At 41.9% G+C, this 20,243-nt stretch overlaps 1 protein-coding gene across 1 annotated transcript in view; it reads left to right on the forward strand.

Annotated features, from left to right (window-relative positions):
* The first annotated feature begins 384 nt into the window (after window positions 1–384).
* The window catches only part of ITGA1 (integrin subunit alpha 1), a 131,104-nt gene continuing 111,245 nt past the window's right edge, over window positions 385–20,243 (forward strand). Inside the window, exon 1 of the mRNA XM_075183947.1 lies at window positions 385–895. Within this exon, the coding sequence (XP_075040048.1) occupies window positions 856–895 (40 nt within the window). The 5' untranslated portion in view covers window positions 385–855. The remainder of the gene's footprint in view (window positions 896–20,243) is intronic.

Genomic DNA, 20,243 nt, shown 5'->3' on the forward strand with positions numbered 1-20,243 from the left:
CTCAGCATAAAGATCTAATAATACAAGTAACCCAAACGTCTTGAGGTACCTAGCGTGCCAAATACAGTTATCTTTCCCCTTCAGCAGCAGTAACAGTCTATGTGTTATAGTCAATGTGGCTGTGTCATTTATTATATAAAGTGCAGATGTCCCAGTTGGTTTATCCTTTCCACAGACTTACTGTAAACAGTGCAGTCTGCTAGATCCTACTATATTTGTACATCTTGGTATAAAGCAATGTAATGAAGCCACTTGTTAATTCAGAAAGGTTAACTACTGAACTGCATTTTTTTTTCTTGCTTAAGAGGGGGCAGATAAAATGAAAATAGTCTACTCCCCCCGTTACAAACAGGAAATGTTTTGTGGTTTTTGCAGTGAGGTCTATGGACACTGTCGTTTTGTGATCTCCTCTGACCACAATCTTATGTTCTTGCTAAAACTTTTTTAGCCTATTGTTCTTACAAATCGCCAGAAGCAATTGTTTCCTCTTTCTCTTTTGCCTATTTGTTTTGCAAGACCAGGAAATAACATAAAAGAGGAGAAAAAAGAATAGAGAAAAAATAATCAGTTTGATTTTTCTTGGAGACATTTCACAACTCTTTACAGTGATTTGAAATAACTGAACTGAATTATTGGTCCTTGGAGAACAGTTTCTTTAAACCTCAAAACTTGTTTCTCACAGAGATGGTTGTAGATTCTATTTCTAACAAGCTGCAGCATTTGTCTCTGTATGGTCAGTCTCTGTGCAGTGCAGGGCAAGCCGAAATATTACTTTAGGAAGTTTCCTGCCTTTGTCGCCATCCACTTTCTCTCCTATTACTGGTGTATACTGGATCTTGACACAAGAGCTGTACAATGGGCTACAGTCCAGCTGTCTACTTCTATCTCCTGACAGGCAAGTACAAATGTATATTTCTTGTGCTTAATTTTTAAATATGTTTCCCATAAAGTTATTCAGACGAGACATTCGCAGTGAACCACTGTCTATTATGTGTTTCTTAGATCCAAAGCTGGCAACCTGTGTCTCTCCAGTTGCTGTGGAACTACAAGTTCCAGCAGGCCTTGCCGGTCATCAGTTGATAGAGCTTGCTGGAATTTGTCATTCCATAGGAGACTGCCTTGCCATTGCAGTGAGCCTAGAGATTAACTAGGAACTACAGGGTATTTAAGGTAATGAGTCCATTGTCATTGTGTAGTTAGAACAGTCATGTACAGTAAGTCTTCTTTAACGATCACCCATGTGTAAAAAGCATTTTAAGCCTTATATTCTTTTAAAGTTCCATTAATGAAATATCATTTAAGTTTTAAATGAAGCAATGTATAATATTAATGTTGGATATATGACATTGTTCAGTAATATGTGCTGCTTTTAGGTTTGTGGAGCCTACATTTAGATATATTTCTTTGATTTACCATGTATGGATTATTTACATGTTATTGTTTTGGCTGTATTTCAGGTACTATAATTATGTTTGAAATGTTGCCATAGATGATAATTTGACATTTACGTAATAAATAATCAGAAAGGGACCGGATTTTTGATTGACATGATGATAAAATTCAGCAAGATATTTTAGTATTTTGGAGATTTTTATATCTTTTATTGAATCAGTTTTCTCCAGCAGATATACATTCACATGTTTATAACTTTGCAACACATTGGTTTGGCTCTTGTTGCTATCACTGTGAGATACTTACTGCTATAAGTAATTAAGTTAGATATTTCAATTTTAAAAGCAATTATAAATTAAATGGCGCATCATTGAAAAATCACACAAACGAAGAAACAATTTATTTCTATTTCTGGATGATCTAGGTGCAGGGCTTTGCCAGATGATATGCGATATGACTATAATATAATCACAGCTAATGATTTATTTAGAAATAGGCTCCACTGAGCAGTATTTTAGCAGAAAAATTGAAAACATTTTAAGGGGGTAGCCCTAAAGCAATAACAATTGTGATTACAATTATTTCAGAATGGCCTCAGTGTAGGACTGATGAATCTTGGGACGCAAGTCCCTTTACGTGCCGTATTTTGTGTGAAATTGCTCTGCGTATGCTCAGAAACGGATTTTATATCAGTGAACACAAGCGCATGCCGTTCAAGTTCAAACGCAAATGACACTTCTGAATGCCTGTGATGTGAAGAGGGCGGAACTGGGGAGGGACAGGGCTTATGCACGTTGGCAATGTACAGTAAGGGCGCAACGAGATAGAGCGCACGCATATTTGTATGATTCAACCCGTGGACATCTCTGGGGAGCATGATTTGAGGTGTAAGTGCTGAATGATAGTGATGACATATGCGTACGCATTCCACAAAATGTAATTAGGACAAAATGAAAAAATAAATTTTATGTAAAAAGATCTATAATATAAATGTCTAGTGGCGTGTGTTAGTCTGTCTGTGTGTGGAAAAAAAAAACCCAAGCTGCAGCGCCACCTGCTGGGCAGAGTTTTACACTGACCTATATATTTCTTGAAGGAGAAGTTACAGTTGGGAGTGGTTGTTGGTTGTTTGCCGGGGGTGACAGTGGGGAGTTTTTAACACCTTAAGTAGCTTGATTTGACTAGAATGCATGAGTATCATGCACGGGTTACCTGACCTACTAAATTCTTAGTGTGTGTGGAAAAAAACCCTCAAAAAGGGCTGAAATTTGGTATACTGACATTATTGACAAGTTGAGGGGTCAAACTCATTTTCGTGAGGTAATTTTACCTCATGAACACACATGTGTACAGTGGCGGATCCAGGGGGGTGCGATCGGGGCAATCGCCCCCTCCCCCCTAGCAGGGGTTTGCTGCCGACGGCTGCACAGTGTGTGCAGGTCCGTTTGGCAGTGACAGTGTGCTGCCCGGCTGCTCTGATTGTGTTTTAAACACACTGTCCCTGCCTGTCACTGCCGAGCGGACCTGCACATACTGTGCAGCCCCCGGCAGCCTCAGAAGTCGGAAAGGGGGCGGGGCCTAAATCGCCCCGCCCTAACATCCCCCCGGGGAACAAACATTTTCTAGATCCGCCCCTGCATGTGTAGCGGCGTGTGTTAGTGTGTGTGTCTGTGGAAAAAACTATTTTCTCAGAAAGGGCTCATCCGAATGACCTGAAACTTGGTATACTGACATTATTTGACAAAAAAATGCATGAGTATCATGCACGGGTTAACTTGTTTATATACATATTTCAAATGTTTTAAATTATAATATTAAAGGGTGTTAATGTCTTTTAAAATGTATTTAAACATTATTCTGACACGTTCTGATGGAACTTTATGTTGCACATACACGCATTTTACATATCCTGTAGTGTGTTCTGTCTGTCTGTATATGGCAAGTACCATATAGACACAGCATACTTATACCCGCATTCAATTGGAAATGTTTCCTGAGATCCTTTGTATTTGAATACGAGTGTATGACGTGCGTACAACTTCCATCCGGTTTTAAAAAACACAATCTGTGTTCAATTTGTGTTCCTTGATGAATCAGAACTGGAATGTTTTTACCGGAGCAGTTGTGAAATGTGAGTGTACAGCCATGTATTCAGGTACAATAAGTTATGGTTTATTAAACGTAAGTATTTATAGTACCATTGATCTCTTTGTTTACATGCCATGGGGGGGGGGGGTTGCTTTTTGGATTCGTGACTGTGGTATGCCCACAGGGTGATCATGTCACTATGCGGGTGTGACCACACCCTCCAGAGGTGTGTCTTGTGTCACTGACGCACAAGGCCACCCCCAACTCCCTTCCCTCGATCGCACTGGCCCATGTACCACTGGCCGGTAACCAATTACTGACACGGAGCAGCGGTCATCCGGAAATATCTCCCAACATTGCCAGCATAAATAACTTAGGTGTCGAGAAGGTGGGATAATGCACCTGAATCAGGACAGTTGTGGGCTGTGCTATATGTCCAGTTATAGAACATCATGAGTAAATATATACATCTGTCCATAAGAAAAATGTTAAAAACACCTAAAATAAGTAATAGTATATAGGACTAAAATGAAGTGTTATATTTAACTACCTAATAGATGCTGACATATACAGCCAGGTTCAAAAGCAATACTTTACTCATCTCTCCAGATGCTGCCATGGACAATACTAATAATAATAATAATAATAATAATAATAATAATAATAATAACCTGCACTATCATTAACCACCATTGATGCACATTATTGCATTTGCCTGATGCTATCACTACAAAATAGGATAGTTATTTTATGTAGCTAAACATCTGTGCAGTTAACTTAGCAGACATCATTAAAACACATAAATCAAAGCTCCCAGTGCAAACTGTGCCTCTGCCTCTTGGCCACAACTACTTTTGCCCCATCCCCCAGGGGACTTACATAGCATATGGACCTATTAGGGCTTATCCTTGTGATATTTTGTGACACTTTTTTTTATAGGTGCAGGTGGATTGTAAACATTTGATATACAGAATTTTCTATATTTGCACAGGAGCACAAGTCAGTTTTATAAAGCAATTTCTGTCTGTTCAGTACTGCTTTTTGTTGTTGATTTTCCCCCACTGAGGATGGTTTACAACGATGCATTGTTAAACCTTCCGACTTTCCTGATTTAAAAAAAATTAGGACATTTTAGGCTCCGAAATTCACCTACCCATGAATTAATTTTACCAAACCACACCTCCGTTTTTTAATAAACCCCCAAATCATAAAGACCCATCCATTACTGGAAACAGAAATGGACTGTTTAGGGGGCTGTGCATTGTCGATTGCATAAAGGTTAGTTTGGACCAAATCATGGGAAAACATATTAGTTCTACAGAGTTAATTGCTGGCATCGGATAACTAAAATTGCAAGCAAAACACTTAAAGAATGTCGTTTTAAGAGATTCATCTGGTGTAATTTTGAGAAAAAAACATGCCTGTATAGTTTCAGACTTGAAACTGTCAATGAAAACAACCTGTTTCCCCAGTATCACATAAATGTGACAGATACCACAAACCAAAGTTTGGCTTCAAAGTTACCTTGAATCAATGGTTTTTAATTGTTCTAAAGATTGCTGAAGGGCTTCCATAGTCCATTATATAGCTTCATTTTAAAATTATTAATTACTAAATTAGTACTCACAAAAATAAACACAATTATTGTTTTGTTAAGTTTAATTGGTGAAATTAAACAACTGTAACATACTTACATGACATCACATGCGTGTAAAAATGTCATGCATTTAATGGATAAACAGTGAATATTATAAAATTAATAATTGTTATGACTTGAGATTAGTAAGGCAATTTAGAAAGTTTCAAAATTCGATGAATAGAAGTAAATCACAACATGTTAAACAATCAGTCAATTAGAAACTAACAACATGGCACGTAAAGAGAAAACAGCCAATCAGAAGGAAGGAACTCATCATATGGCTTCAAGTTTTAATACCGCCTCCTATTTGCTATTTTAGTGTACTGTACCACTTGTTCTAGCAAAACTTAGAGCCAACAGAAATTTATCACACCAAAAAAGTTACTAGGCAATTAGTATAACGCCCCCTCTGGTGTTGTGATTCACACCTCCCAGTGAGTGAATGTTTGGCCCCAGCATTAGGACCTAGTGGAGACACACCAGGAATGGCTGCTTAGCAACATATGGATGGGATGAGCTGATAAGAACCTGGGGTATGAGAGAGTGACAACCAGGGACCTATGACAAATGAGAAGGAGGTCCCAGGACATCCCAGCAGTCTGGGGAGCAGCTGCCACGAGGGCCAAACTACATCATACAATGAGAAAGATAGAATATGAATTATATCAGACAGATTTAAGAGACAATTGACCTCAGAATGTGTCTGTGTGACAAAGCGGTTATATACTGCATCACCTCAGAATATAACAGTATGACTGAGAGACACACCATCTGAATGAGTCAGAGACATACTGGTGGGAGCAGAACCAGGCGCGGGTTGGCAAATTTCAGCCCGGGGGGGCGCACAGGCGGCCGCATCACATGACACACGATGCGGCCGAGTCATTGATGACACGGCCGCATCGCGTGTCATGTGATGCGGCCGCCTGTGCGCTGACGTGGCCGCATTGCGTGTCACGTGATGCGGCCGCCAGTAATAAATAGGTAATAATGCATCCGGGGGGGGGGGGCGGCCGGCCCTAACAGCAGTTGGACTGAGCTGCCCCCCGGCTCAGCCCGCCCCTGTGCAGAACAGTAGTTGTACTTAATGAAGGGGCTGTGAGACCACTAGCAGTAAGTGTTCAAGACCAAACATGTGAAGTGTTACACGGACAGGGCTGAGAGAGCACCAGGTACAATGCCAGAGCCGAGTGAGTGATGTTACCCCAACAGAGGAAGTGTGAGCAGGGCTGAGAGAGCACCAGGGACAATGCCAGAGCTGAGTGAGTGATGCTACCCTGCAGAGGAGTGATGAGCGGGGCTGAGAGAGCACCAGGGACAATGCAAGAGCCCAGTGAGTGATGTTACCCCGCACAGAAGGGGTGAGCAGGGCTGAGAGAGCACCCCGGACAATGCCAGAGCTGAGTGAGTGATGTTACCTCACATAGCAGGGATGAGCAGGGCTGAGAGAGCACCAGGGACAATGCCAGACCCGAGTGAGTGATGTTACCTTGCAGAGGAGGTTTGAGCAGGACTGAGAAAACACCAGGGACAATGCCAGAGCCAAGTGAGTGATGTTACCTCACAGAGGAGGGGTGAGCAGGGCTGAGAGAGCACCAGGGACAATGCCAGAGATAATTGGGTGATGTTAACTGAGCAGATGAGGCATGATCAGGGCTAAGAGAGCACCAGGGACAATGCCAGAGCTGAGTGAGTGATGTTACCCAACAGAGATGCGATGAGCAGGGCTGAGAGTGTACCAGGGACAATGCCAGATCAAAGTCAGTGATATTATCCCACAGAGGAGCAGTGAGCAGAGCTTAGAGAGCACCAGGGACAATGTCAGAACCAAGTGAGTGATGTCACCCCACAGAGCAATGGTGAGCAGGGCTAAGAGAGCACCAGGGACAATGCCAGAGCTGAGTGAGTGATGTTACCCCGCAGAGAAGGGGTGAGCAGGGCTGAGAGAGCACCAGGGACAATGCCAGAGCCGAGTGAGTGATGTTACCCCGCAGAGAAGGGGTGAGCAGGGCTGAGAGAGCACCCCGGACAATGCCAGAGCTGAGTGAGTGATGTTACCCCACAGAGGAGGGGTGAGCAGGTGTGAGAGAGCACCAGGGACAATGTCAGAGCCCAGTAAGTGATGTTACCCCGCAGAGAAGGGGTGAGCAGGGCTGAGAGAACACCAGGGACAATGCCAGAGCCGAGTGAGTGATGTTACCCTGCAGAGGAGGAGTGAGCAGGGCTGAGAGAGCACTAGGGACAATGCCAGAGCCGAGTGATTGATGTTACCTTATAGAGAAGGAGTGAGCAGGGCTGTGAAAGCACCAGGAACAATGCTAGAGCTGAGTGAGTGATGTTACCTCGCAGAGAAGGTGTGAACAGGACTGAGAGAGCACCAGGGACAATGCCAGAGCCGTGTGAGTGGTGTTACTCCGCAGAGGAATGGTGAACAGGGCTGAGAGAGCACCAGGGACAATGCCAGAGCCAGTTGGGTGATGTTAACCGAGCAGAGGAGGCATGATCAGGGCTGAGAGAGCACCAGGGACAATGCCAGAGCCGAGTGATTGATGTTACCCCATAGAGAAGGAGTGAGCAGGGCTGAGAGAGCACCAGAGAAATTGCCAGAGCCAGGTGAGTGATGTTACCTCACAGAGGAGGGGTGAGCAGGGCTGAGAGAACACCAGGGACAATGTCAGGGCCGAGTGAGTGATGTTACCCTGCAGAGGAGGGGTGAGCGGGGCTGAGAAAGCACCAGGGACAATGCCAGAGCCGAGTGAGTGATGTTACCCTGCAGAGGAGGGGTGAGCAGGGCTGAGAGAACACCAGGGACAATGTCAGGGCCGAGTGAGTGATGTTACCCTGCAGAGGAGGGGTGAGCGGGGCTGAGAAAGCACCAGGGACAATGCCAGAGCCGAGTGAGTGATGTTACCCCATAGAGAAGGAGTGAGCAGGGCTGAGAGAGCACCAGGGAAATTGCCAGAGCCAGGTGAGTGATGTTATCCTGCAGAGAAGGGGTGAGCAGGGCTGAGAGAACACCAGGGACAATATCAGGGCCGAGTGAGTGATGTTACCCTGCAGAGGAGGGGTGAGCAGGGCTGAGAAAGCACCAGGGACAATGCCAGAGCCGAGTGAGTGATGTTACCCTGCAGAGGAGGGGTGAGCAGGGCTGAGAGAACACCAGGGACAATGCCAGAGCCAAGTGAGTGATGTTACCCTGCAGAGGAGGGGTGAGCAGGGCTGAGAAAGCACCAGGGACAATTTCAGAGCCGAGTGAGTCTATTTTACCCCACAGAGGAGGGGTGAGAGGTAATTGATGTGCGCTCCTTTAAATGTGACTGTCCTATTATAGTAACCATGGGCCTGATTCATCAAGGTACGCAAACGCATACGCATCTGTGTTTCATACTTTGAGTGACGCAAACCGTTTTATTTGCGTTGGAGTTTGAGATCGAGTTGACTTTGAGTGCCGTATCTGCTCTGTTTGCGCTGCGTATGTGGTGTTTTACGTAACTCAAGTCCCGTTTAGCAGATGCGTATGCGTTTGCATACCTTGATGAATCAGGCCCCATGTCACTTCTTTAAGTACTGTTCAAAAGGAGTAAGGACAAGTATGAAGGAAAGGTGTCAGCCATCTAAGAACTGCGTAGGATGTACCAGGAAATGTATATAGTTACTTTATTATTTGCAAGTATGGTGCAGGATGAGAAGGAGTGTAAAGACATATATTTTTGCAAAATTGAGATGGTGTCGCACCTAATTTATTGTGACTTTTATTGCACTGCTCCACCAACTTACATCACCTTGTCCTAACACTTAACAGACATGCTGTAAATCCTGCATGTGAGGAGGCCCTTACCTCAGTTGTGCTCATACCCAAAAGCTAGCCAGGGCAGAAGAAAGTGCAAGCAAGGAGGTTCATTACCCTCCCAAGCACCCCAGGACACACACAGTGACAGGGCATTACATTAGGATGCAAGGTCAAGATTCTAGGAAGAATGGATGGGACCCAAAGGTGGGTTTTAGAAGGTATATCCTGTCTATTTGCATATATTTGCTAGGTAGCACTAGTGAGCTGCTTATCATCACTAAGCTCTCATTATCACCAGTCACTCGCATCTCTTATTTTTGTCTTTCTAAAGGCCATAGTAGTATTGTCAGTCATTTTGTCAACCACAAGCAGAAGACAGAGGGTTGGTCACAAAATGGGAGTAAGTTACTTAAAAAAAGCATTGAAAAATATTGTATTTCCTCCCCTATTAAACGGAGCCCTACACAACTTCAAATGCATCTGCCTCTGCATCAGCAGCATATGCGCCTGGTTTCTGACAAGTCATCATCATCGAGTATTTGCACCTACCTTATAGCAGGTGCAAAAGATACACCTACTAGTATACATGTTTTGCAGGTCTGAATAGGTCACATTAGTGCACCTTTACTGTGCCAAGCTAACAATAGAACTTCCATTTCCTCTCCCATGGAAGTCTGGCCAAAGTTAAAAGGTGAAGGACAATGGGCATCCATTTGTTGAACCATAAAAGACAATTCACCTAAGCCCAGCTCCCATCCCTGAATTAATCCATGAGCATCTTTTTGGGCAAAAGTGGTCGGCTCAACTAGGTCAACAACAATGTCTTTAGCTAGTGGTCAGTGCAACTGCTCTGAGTGCCTCTGGGGGACTGGGTGCCCTAGTAATCCAAAATAAACATAGGGGACATGTTAAAGAACCTAGCAGTACCTACAGAACCCACCATGACACACTTAAGAACATGCAAACACCACACTTTCCAAATGCAAACAGTAAATGGCACAGGCCAGGAAGACTTACATTTATTTTTAATATGTCCAACATCCTGTATATATAACAAGATGACATTTAACTCTGCTAATGTGTGGAATAGCAGGGGAATTGTGGTGAAAGAAAGGTCATTTTTAATAGAGTTTAGACACACTGCTCCAAATTTCATGGAAAACCCTTATCCGAAAATCCCCAAGACATCCGTGGCAGTAGAGTCTATGACAGAAAAGCTTTACCTAGCACTAGTACACCTCTATTCCCTGCCAAAATGTAACATTGAAGCTCTGCCTAATGAACATGTCCATACTCCATGAGCAGCACCCAGGTTTTAAATGCATCCAAAGAAGATGTAGAATTACATTGTGTATCATGGAGAGGAGTCCTAGGAAGAACTAGGAACCCTGGTATGAAAAATGAAACACTCCTACTAGAAACTGAGTCGACTCTTAGTTCTTCTAGATCAAACAGAACATGTTAAAAAAATACTTAACAATGGTTATGAAAATCCTAATTGGTTATTTCTCCTGACTGTTACTTGGCTACGACATTAACGTAAATCCAAAATCTGCCGCTATTCAAAGTTTTAATCATAAACTTAACTTTAACTGAAGACCTGATGTAAACCTGAAATTGGTCATTGCCGTGAACAGTACAGAGTAAATTCCACTTTTAGACAGTGGAGGGGGGAAAGGAGTGAGATAGTCTGACTTGATGTTTAGAAAGCAAGACAGTAGAAATGTGGAGTCCCGATCCATGAATTTTAACTATGCTGTTATTTAGTCACTTGCAGTTTAAAACTTGCAAACATTAAAATTGTAGCAGCACTGATCCATGTGCAAAACATTTTGTGGTTGAAGTTATCGCAGGGCTGACTTGATATTATACAAGACATATTTTAAATAGGATTGGAAGCCGGGTATTTTATTGTAGTCCCTGTGTTACGACTCTGCCTATATTTGTATGTGGCAGCAATACCTCTAATCCACCAGAGGTGCTGCTGTTCTGCTCCTGAATTTTTCACCATGCCTGTAGGAGTTAATCTCCTTGCTTGATTAGAACTGCACCTGTCTCACAGCTTCAAATACCTGCCTCAATCTGTTCTCTGTGCAGTTAATTGTTTTGTTTTTTACCTGGCTGCTGCTTGTCTCTGGTTTATCCCTGCTCCAGTTTTGCTTAGCTGCTGTTTGACCTCCCGTTGTGACCCTCTGCCTGATTCCTGGACCCTGCTTGTTTGCATGTTGTCCTGACCTCGGCTTGATTACTGGACTATGCTTATTTGCTTGTGACCCTGACCTGCCTGGCTATTGGACTCTGCTTACCCTGATCTCTGCTTGGTCACTGGACTCAGTTTGTCTGCTTCCCTGGACAGCCTCGTGCTTTCCGGACTTGGGTAACTCATTATACTTGCCCCTGCTATTTAACTGTATCTGTCATTACTTGGAACTTGTTGCTCTGTGGACTTTCCTGCCATTCATCACACCTGTTCATATCTGTGGATTTGAGTTATACCTGTTTATACTGCTACCTGGAAATCTGCATATCCCACAAACTGAATCCTTGTTTATGCATTTTGCCTGAATAAAGACATTTGTTTTATTATACTTCTGTTGCTGCTTCCTGAATTCGCTAGGAATCGTAACACCCTGTAAATAAGATCTTGGCATGTACAATGCTGTTGTGCTCGTTTAACTGCTCTAAGCAATCTGTTGCTTTCTCCGTGCCAAATAATGTTACTCCCTTCCCCTGTATTAAATCATAGAAGCGGGGATCAGACAAGGAGGTGATTATGAATGTTTTATTGATGCCCGCATGCCTTCATTTACTGCAATAGGCTCCTGAGTCCAGTTACCAGGAAAGCAAATTTTAGTGCAGAGCAGGCAACATGGTGGCACAAATGTTAACATAGTTGCCTCTCAGCGCTGGCGCCATGGGTCCAACTCCAACCAGGGCCACATCTGTGTGGCGTATGCATGTTCACCCTGTATTTGTGAGTTTCCTCCCACAGTCCAAAAATATACTGGCAGGTTAATTGTCTTCTGATTAAATTAATCCTAGTGCATGTGTGTGGTAGGGAATATAGATTGTAAGCTCCACTGTGACAGGGACTGCTGTGAATGATAAATATTATCCGCAAAGTGCTGTGTAATATATAGGCACTATATAAATAACCGTTAATATCTAAATAAGAAAATAATAAATAATCTGTCTTGAAGGAACCGACATCACTGCTGAAAGAAAAAGTGTCCTGCAATGTGATTTTGATATTCAAACTAATTAGTGTTACTATCTCTCAGTCTCTTATTCAGCTAGAAACTTGTCACAGAGGCCTGATCTTAGTAATAACAATTCTGAAACCCTAACTTGAATTAATGGTCATGATATTTGCACAGCTCCATATCCTGCTACAGACGCAGAGGTGAAAAGTTTAAGTTCAGTGTTTTATCTCAAATTCTTCAAGAATGACATTGAACATCCTGCTTTGCTGCATCAATAAATTAAGACGAGTCTAAAAATATTATGTAAAAATTGGGGAAATATTCCTTTGTTTTAGAAAGTATTAATTATAAAAATACCATTTTACACTAAGGGGCATATTTAACAAATAGTAATGGTGCACTATCGTGCACTTACTGTAAAATCCACGGCCCTCTGTGTGTCCTGCATATTTAAGAATGGTGAATCGCAGCAGATATCGTGGATATCTGCTGCTTGGCATTCTGCTTCGTTTTTGGGAGCAGTCACCATTCAATAGTATGGTGACTGCTCCCTTTCGCAATTTAACAAGTTCCGAAAAATAGTTTTTTTCGTAAACTTGTCTGAAAAATTTCAGTGCTGTCTGCTCTGCTCCGAAGAGCAGAGCTGGACAGCGCATGTGTGGAGGGATCACATGATCCCTCTTTGTCACTCACCGCTCTCGCACTGCAACTGTAGTGGCAGAGACAGTGCGGAGATCTTTGTGCGCATGTCCAGTTCTTCGAACTGCACATGAGCAATTGCAATAAGAGGACGAAGAGGAGATCTGGAGACAGCGCATTCCGAAGAGACGGGGTAAGTATGTTTTTTATCACAGAAACAGCCGTTTATTGGAACTGCTGTTTCTGTGTTGGGTTCTACATAAATTTGAGAAACAGTTCAATCCTTATCAATGCAATAAATGAAAACTATTTTTCGCTTTAGGTGAACATTGATAAATGTGCACCTAAGAGTGATTTATGAAAATGGTAAATAATGCTGCGTTTAGGGTAAGTGAGGGTAATACTGACTTGAGGGTGAGTGATCAACGAGTGAGGTCTCATGGAATCATGGAATGGAAGACTGAGTATTAGATATAGCAAGGTTATTACATTTTCAGAAATTTTAATAAAGATATTGTCCAATTAAATCACTGCACACGCAGGGGATATAAAAAGTCTAGACATCCTTAATGCAGGTGTTCGTGATCTAAAGCATGAAATCAAGATAAATCATGTCAGACCTTTTTCCACCTTAAATGTGACTTTGCAACCAACAAAATTCATGTGAAAGACATTTTTTTAGATAAAAAGAAGTAAAAAACAACAACAAAACAATACCCCAATTGCATAAGTGTGCACACCCCTAAACTAATACTTTGTGGAAGTACCTTATGCTTTTATTATAGCAGTTAGTCTTTTGAATAAGTCTCTATCAACATCGTACACCTGGACTTTGCAATTATATCCAACTCTTTCCTGCAAAAAAAAGTCCTCTTTTGGTCCCTCCACAGGTTTTCAATGGGATTGAGTTCTGGGTTCTGACTGGTCCATTCCAAGACATTGACCTTCCTTTTCTGAAGATATTCCTTGGATGGCTTAGATATGTGCTTTTAGAATGTTATGTTGGAAGGTGAAATCCCTCTTCATCCCTCTTCATCTTCAACTTTCTCACAGAGGCCAGATGAGAGTACGCTATTGCGCTTGGCTAATATGTGAGGTGATATATGTCTATTGCAACCAGTAGATCTAGAAAACAGTTAAACTTATCTGTCCGTATCCGTGGAGCGCTGATTGTAATTGGTTGTGGTGTTGTATCAGGGTTGTGGTTCACAGGGATAGGTGTGGGGGTGGATGCATGGTCCGTAGATCTTGTTCATTCTTTGCTTTCAGAGCTAGTGATAAGAGTGGTGATATCATGACTTTGGAGATGTTTATTATCAGGGTTCAAAGAGCTGGTGTAGCACACTATGGTGTCAGTTGTGCATAGAGTTTTGTGTGTGAGGTAATGGTGTGCGGGATTGCAGAGGATGGGGGCAAGTGGGAGTCTAAGGGGAGGTGAGCGGGAGAAGAATGAAGTATGGGGGTATTTTTTGGCAAGCTTGTGATGAAGGTATAGGGTAATGTTGTGTTGGGTAAGCTAGGGGTGCAGACGTGCCTGTGGCTAATAGGTGAGAGGTAGGTAGTTTGAATGGGCTGCAGGCGGTAGGTAACATGCAGGGGGTTGAGTACAATCTGTCGATGGTGAACCTGTTCATGGTCCGACTGTCAACGCCAAACTGGATAAGTGGAACAGCCTCCCATCAGAGGTGGGAGAAGCTAATACAGTAGAGCAATTAACATGCTTGGGATAAACAAGGATATTCTTACAAGGAACTAAGGATCAAATAGGTTTTAAAGGTACCATAGGTTAAAATATGGGCAGACTAGATGGCCAAGTGGTTCTTATCTGCCATCAAATTCTATGTATCTATAAACTGCTGAAAATCAAAATCAGGTGGTCAAAAGAGTGGGGTCCCCCCAATTTTACTAATACCAGCACTAGGCTTTGCCAGCCGGGGCTGGTGGTACTATAGCAAGTGAACCCACAGCATGTGATCCCTCTGCAGTAATGACAACCAATCCCAGGCTGGATTCCCTAGGGAGATGGTGGATATCAACCTGTGAGGGATATCATTTTATGGACGGCTGTTTTTTTCAAGTACAAGTTGCTAGATCGAGGGATATCACATTATATACATAGCTTTTCTTTTAGGTTCAAGCTGCAAGATCAAGGGATAGAACTTTCTTTTATGGACAAGCATTGATTACAGATGAAGACCCTGGATGTTGGTGAGTGTAAAGGGGTGTCTGACTGTCGACAGGCTCAGCGTTGACAGATTGACTACATCCCTGTGCAGGTAGTGCAGCAATTGTTGTGTGAGTCAGGGAGAGGTTTTACAAAGTGCAGCTGGAAGAAGAGGATTAGGGAGAAGTGTGGTTGTAGATAGGGTGGATAAAACAGGATTTAAGACCCATTTTTATTAAAGGACAATGTAGGGAGACAGCAGTAGGAATATATAGTGACTTGGAATAAGATGAGCGATGCTACAGGTGTGAATCTAGTAGTGTATTAGATCAGTAAAACAGAGACTCTGGACTCATAAGGGAGTTGGTCAAGTAAGTAGGTAGAAATGGACTTAAGGATAAAAGAGTATACAGGAAAAGTGAGTGTATGAAAATTTAAATATACAGTACAGAATTATTCTTTTTTTTTAAAAAGTGGTTATACAAAGAAATGATAATAAATAAATAAATAGTTATCTCAGTAGGTAGCAAACTGTTTTGCCATTCTGGCAACAGAATCCAATGAGGAAGCCACATGCTATGGTGAAACGCGTTTGTGACCTTCCTACACTAACAAAAAAATTTCCAACCTACTGATTTAACTGTCTATTGATTTATTTATAAGTTCTCACAGTGGCCAGCATGCTTCCTGCCAAAATACCTTGATATTTGGAGCTATTCATTATTCATTATGCCCTCTATCCTGACTGCTGAAGAGGAGCAGTCCCAATGCATGTTCTGCCGCCATATCAGACCATAAAACATTTTCCCATAAGGTAATTTATTGCAAAATTTAGTCAATCTTGAATGTTCTTTCTTGTGAAAAATGGCTTCCATATTGCCACCCTACCCCATAGCTGGACATATGCAGTTCCTGCCAAAATCTCCTACAGCTCCTTAATGGTGCCGTAGGCCTCCTTATGATTTTTCTATTTGTTCTGTCATCAACTTTGGAGGGACTTCCTGATCTTAGCCATGCCCCTGTTTGACCAATTTTTTCCCCACTTATTGCCAATAGTCTTCATAGTACTCCATGGTACATGTAATGCCTTTGAATGTTTTTATGCCCTTCTCTTGATTGGCACCTTTCAACAATGAGATCCTGTAGACATATTGATATCTCCTTGAGGACCATAGCTATTCCAGTAGGATGCAACCAAGAAAACTACAAGGAAATCCTACAGTAACAGCTGATCTTTATTTGGGGTTAATCACAATCACTTTCATTGCTGTCAGGTGTATGCTAATTACTCTTGAAAGTGATTTTGAATGTGATTGGTAAGGTCTGAAGACAGCTACAACCCCATCATGACATATTATGTCTGCACACTTATGCAAGCAAGGTATTGTAGGTTTTTTATTTTATCTTTTTTATTATTTTTTTAAAATCTATTTGTCGCGGTAATCGGATCTCGACCACTACTTTCAATAGGACACTTTTTGCTCCATCATAGTATTATATGAAAATAAACCGATGTAAATAAAAACTCAAACTAAAGTTGTGACACATGATACAGGTAGTCCCACTGTCCTCTTGAATTATTTAAGACATACATAAGGGTCAAACAAGCTGTCGATTAGGAGAACAAAAGTTAACCTTCAATTCATATAAATAAAAAAGTTGTTATTTTGAGCAGCTAAACTCTGCAAAGTATTGCTCAAAGTACTTGTGCAGAAGAACAGTGGAGTAGGGGTTATGCTCTGATCATTTATAAAGCACAAGTGCATTGGCGCACCTTAATATCGCCCAATGCATCGGTCTGTGGTGCAAGAAGGAGGTGTTTGAGGTGCAGAAATTTGCACCGGCTGATTGGTGTTGGACAGGGAAGAGTATCCCTTGCTATTGCTGCTATGGTACTTTTGCAGTACATTTGCTAGTTTTGAAGGACAGTTTAAACACGACATTTCATTTAGCAGAGCGAGATTATTAAAATGAGATAAAGTATACAGACTACACAAGACTCTATTTATTCGGGCTTTCTATGCGTTCTGAAATGAAGAACAGCAATTTTCATTCTGCAAAAACACTTTTGTGCCAGCTCTGAGATGGTGAAGATTGCATCACGTCCTATACTTTTAGCAGACTTTTGGGCAGACGATATAAGCGCACTGGTGCAAATCCAAAGTGTTTTGCAGTTTGCATCCAATCTGCTTTTTGTGTGGCATTTTAGACAAATATCTGATTATTCTCCAAGCCTCTGAGGGCACAGGATCAGCGAAATGGAACAATGGGTTTCCTGTACAGAGCAATTATGGCTTGGTAAATAAGTTTCACTTAAATAAAGTGTAAGGAAATTCTATTTTGAGTTGTTCCAGTTAGAGAAAGTGCTTACATAACAAACTGCAATAAATTAATTGAAAACAAGATTATTTATGTGAAATTATATTTAACAATATTTTACACTGTTGGCAGCATCAGTACTTTTATTGCAGGCTTTACTGTAGGTCTATATATATAAATTAAACGAAACACAGGATCTGTCAGGCTACTTGGAAGAAAAAGTCATATTTCACAAGAGACATGTCAAATGGAATTATTTAATAATATGATGCAAAGTTCATTTTTTAAACTGAACTAAAAGAAATGGCTAAAATACGATTGGATTTAATGGCTTACAACACATTTAAGGACTTATTTATCAAACCTTAAGTCATGCAGAATGTGTCTACTTGTCTCTTATCTGTCCCCCAAGTCTCTTGTCTGCTGCTAGAGTCCCCTATCTGTCTTGTCTTTCTCTCTCTCTCTTAGTCTATCCATGTGTTGTACTCTCTGGGGTCTGTAGACCATCTACCTCAGTCATGGCTTTGATTCCCAATATGAACATAAGGCTGCAGGGACAAAATGAGTGGAACTGATATCCAGATATCATGGAGCACAACTGTCTATAGCAAAATTAAAGCTTATATAAATAGATACTCTAAAGAGCTTTCAGGGGCTTCCTTAACACTGTGCTGGGTGACTTCTACTAATTGTACTGCCAAGTCCACTGCCATTGCCTTCTCCTATATTTCCTAAATGATGTAGACATACAGTGCCTCACGCAGGGGGGGGGGGGGGGGGGGGTTGAGTCTCTAGAAACCCCCCCCTGCGCCCTCTCCTCCCTGGACTGGTCATTTAAATAGACCCGTCCCAGAAAATAACAAAAATAATATGTCACTTCTTCACTAGGCTCTATACTAGGTGCAAAAGTATTTTGCAATTGCACTACACATCCGTAAATTACAATTAATGTATGAAAAAGCATTAGGGAAAGTTGAACTTGTGAGTAAAAAAGGAGAAATTGACATTTATGGTTTTGATTCTCAACCAAAACACATTCCTAAAACTCAGTAACATAAGGCAGATAGAATTCCTGAAAACTATTTTGTTTTATTTTAATAGGTCAAATTAGGGTAAACATTGACGAAGTACATACTTTTTAACAGACTTTGCTAACCACGTTATTAAATAAATACATTTATTTAATGACCCTCTCCGGTCGGCCAGTGACGGCTGCCTTTGCTCTTCTCTGGTAACCACATCTCATGCCTTTACCGTAGTTTCCTTCCGTGTTTCCCCCACAACTGGAACGATCTCCCTCATTCTATCAGACCATCCCCTAGCTTCAAACAGTCATTGAAAACCCACCTGTTTAGAAAAACCTACTAGTCCTCACTTAACCATTTCACCATGTAGTATACCTCCCCCTCTTTCATTCTCCCTCTCTCCCACTGCTTCTTGCCCTCAGACCTCCTTACATTTGCTCACCCCTGTGGGTCAACCATTTGTCTGCCCCTTTCCTATAGATTGTAAGCTCTAGTGAGCAGGGCCCTCTTCCCTCCTGTTCGCATTACCTATAACATTTGCTCACCAGGTACACTGTGCACCTCCTCCTTGGGCTCTCTGCCCATTGACTACTCTCCTCCGTTGTCTTTGCACCTCTTTCAGTGGCTCTAATCCTGTTAGTTGCACCCATGTTAAAGGGCACAGGATTCAGCCTGTGCTGAATATACTCCTTGCGTCCCAACAGCTGTGTTCAGAGTTGTAGTGTTATTTGCTTACTGTATTGTACTGTTATACCAGGTACTGTCTTGTTGTTTGCCCTCTGTACGACGCTGTGGACCTCATGTGGCACCCATATAGATTAAGGTTATTAATAATAATAATAATAATAATAATAATGATAATATCTTTTCAGCTTTAATAATGACCAACCCGAGCAAATACAGATATAGGTGTATATTTATTAAAGGGGGATAGGGCTCTTTTTAATTTTGCCGGATTCATCAAAGGGTTTACCCAGTGATACCCATGCAGAAGCGCACGCAGGGGGAGTTTCTGGGCCTCCAGAACCCCCCCCTCCGCTAAAAAAGTGCCCTGTGATGTTATTGCATTAGATATGCTTAATGTTTGTAGACACTCCCTTATATGTTTAAGCTTGAATCTTTAGTGATGGTCCCTAAGACCATGGGGAATGCTGGGAAGTGGGGGTGGCCAGTGTGCAATGTACCCGGAGTCTGCAAATGGCTGAATAAAGAGCTCAGCAGTGCCCACCCATGCTTCAGTGTCCTGATGAACTGATTTACAAGTATATTAACAAAACATGGTGTCAGAAGAAGTTTTAACTGGACTGCTAGAGCTCAGAGTGTGAAAGGATCCTGCAGAAGTCTGTAAAGCTGTGACACGCAGTGTCTGAATATCTGTCTTGTGCTCTGGTCACATCAAACAGTGAGTAACTATGGATAGGCTGTCTCCTCCAGCAGGCATGCTCATGTCTGGCAACTTGTCTGAAAACTGGAAAAGATTTAAACAAAGGTTTAATATATATCTTGCTGCATGTGGAGCTGATGCAATGGAGGATAAAACAAAGTCATCCATCTTCCTCCATGTGATAGGAGAGGATGTGCTGGACACTTATAACAGTTTTCAGTTTGCTGAAGGGCAGAATATGGTGCTATCTTCTATAATGCAAAAGTTTGAAGATTACTTTGTGCCAAGGAAAAATGTGACATATGAAAGATATAAGTTTTTCACCTGTGATCAGAAGTCTGGAGAAGGATTTGATCAGTATGTTACAGAACTGCAATCACTCAGCAAAACCTGTGAGTTTGGTGATTTAAAGGACTCACTGATTAGAGATCGTATTGTCTGTGGAATACCTGATAATGGACTCAGAGAAAGATTGCTGAGAGAGCAAGACCTAGAACTTGACAAGGCAATGACTATGTGCAGATCTACAGAAATGACCAGACTGCAAGCCAAACAGTTACACAAGGAATCTGATACTACTGTACATGTGGTGAAGAAAAC

This window comes from Mixophyes fleayi, chromosome 1 (assembly GCF_038048845.1).
Source record: "Mixophyes fleayi isolate aMixFle1 chromosome 1, aMixFle1.hap1, whole genome shotgun sequence".
NCBI lineage: Eukaryota > Metazoa > Chordata > Amphibia > Anura > Limnodynastidae > Mixophyes > Mixophyes fleayi.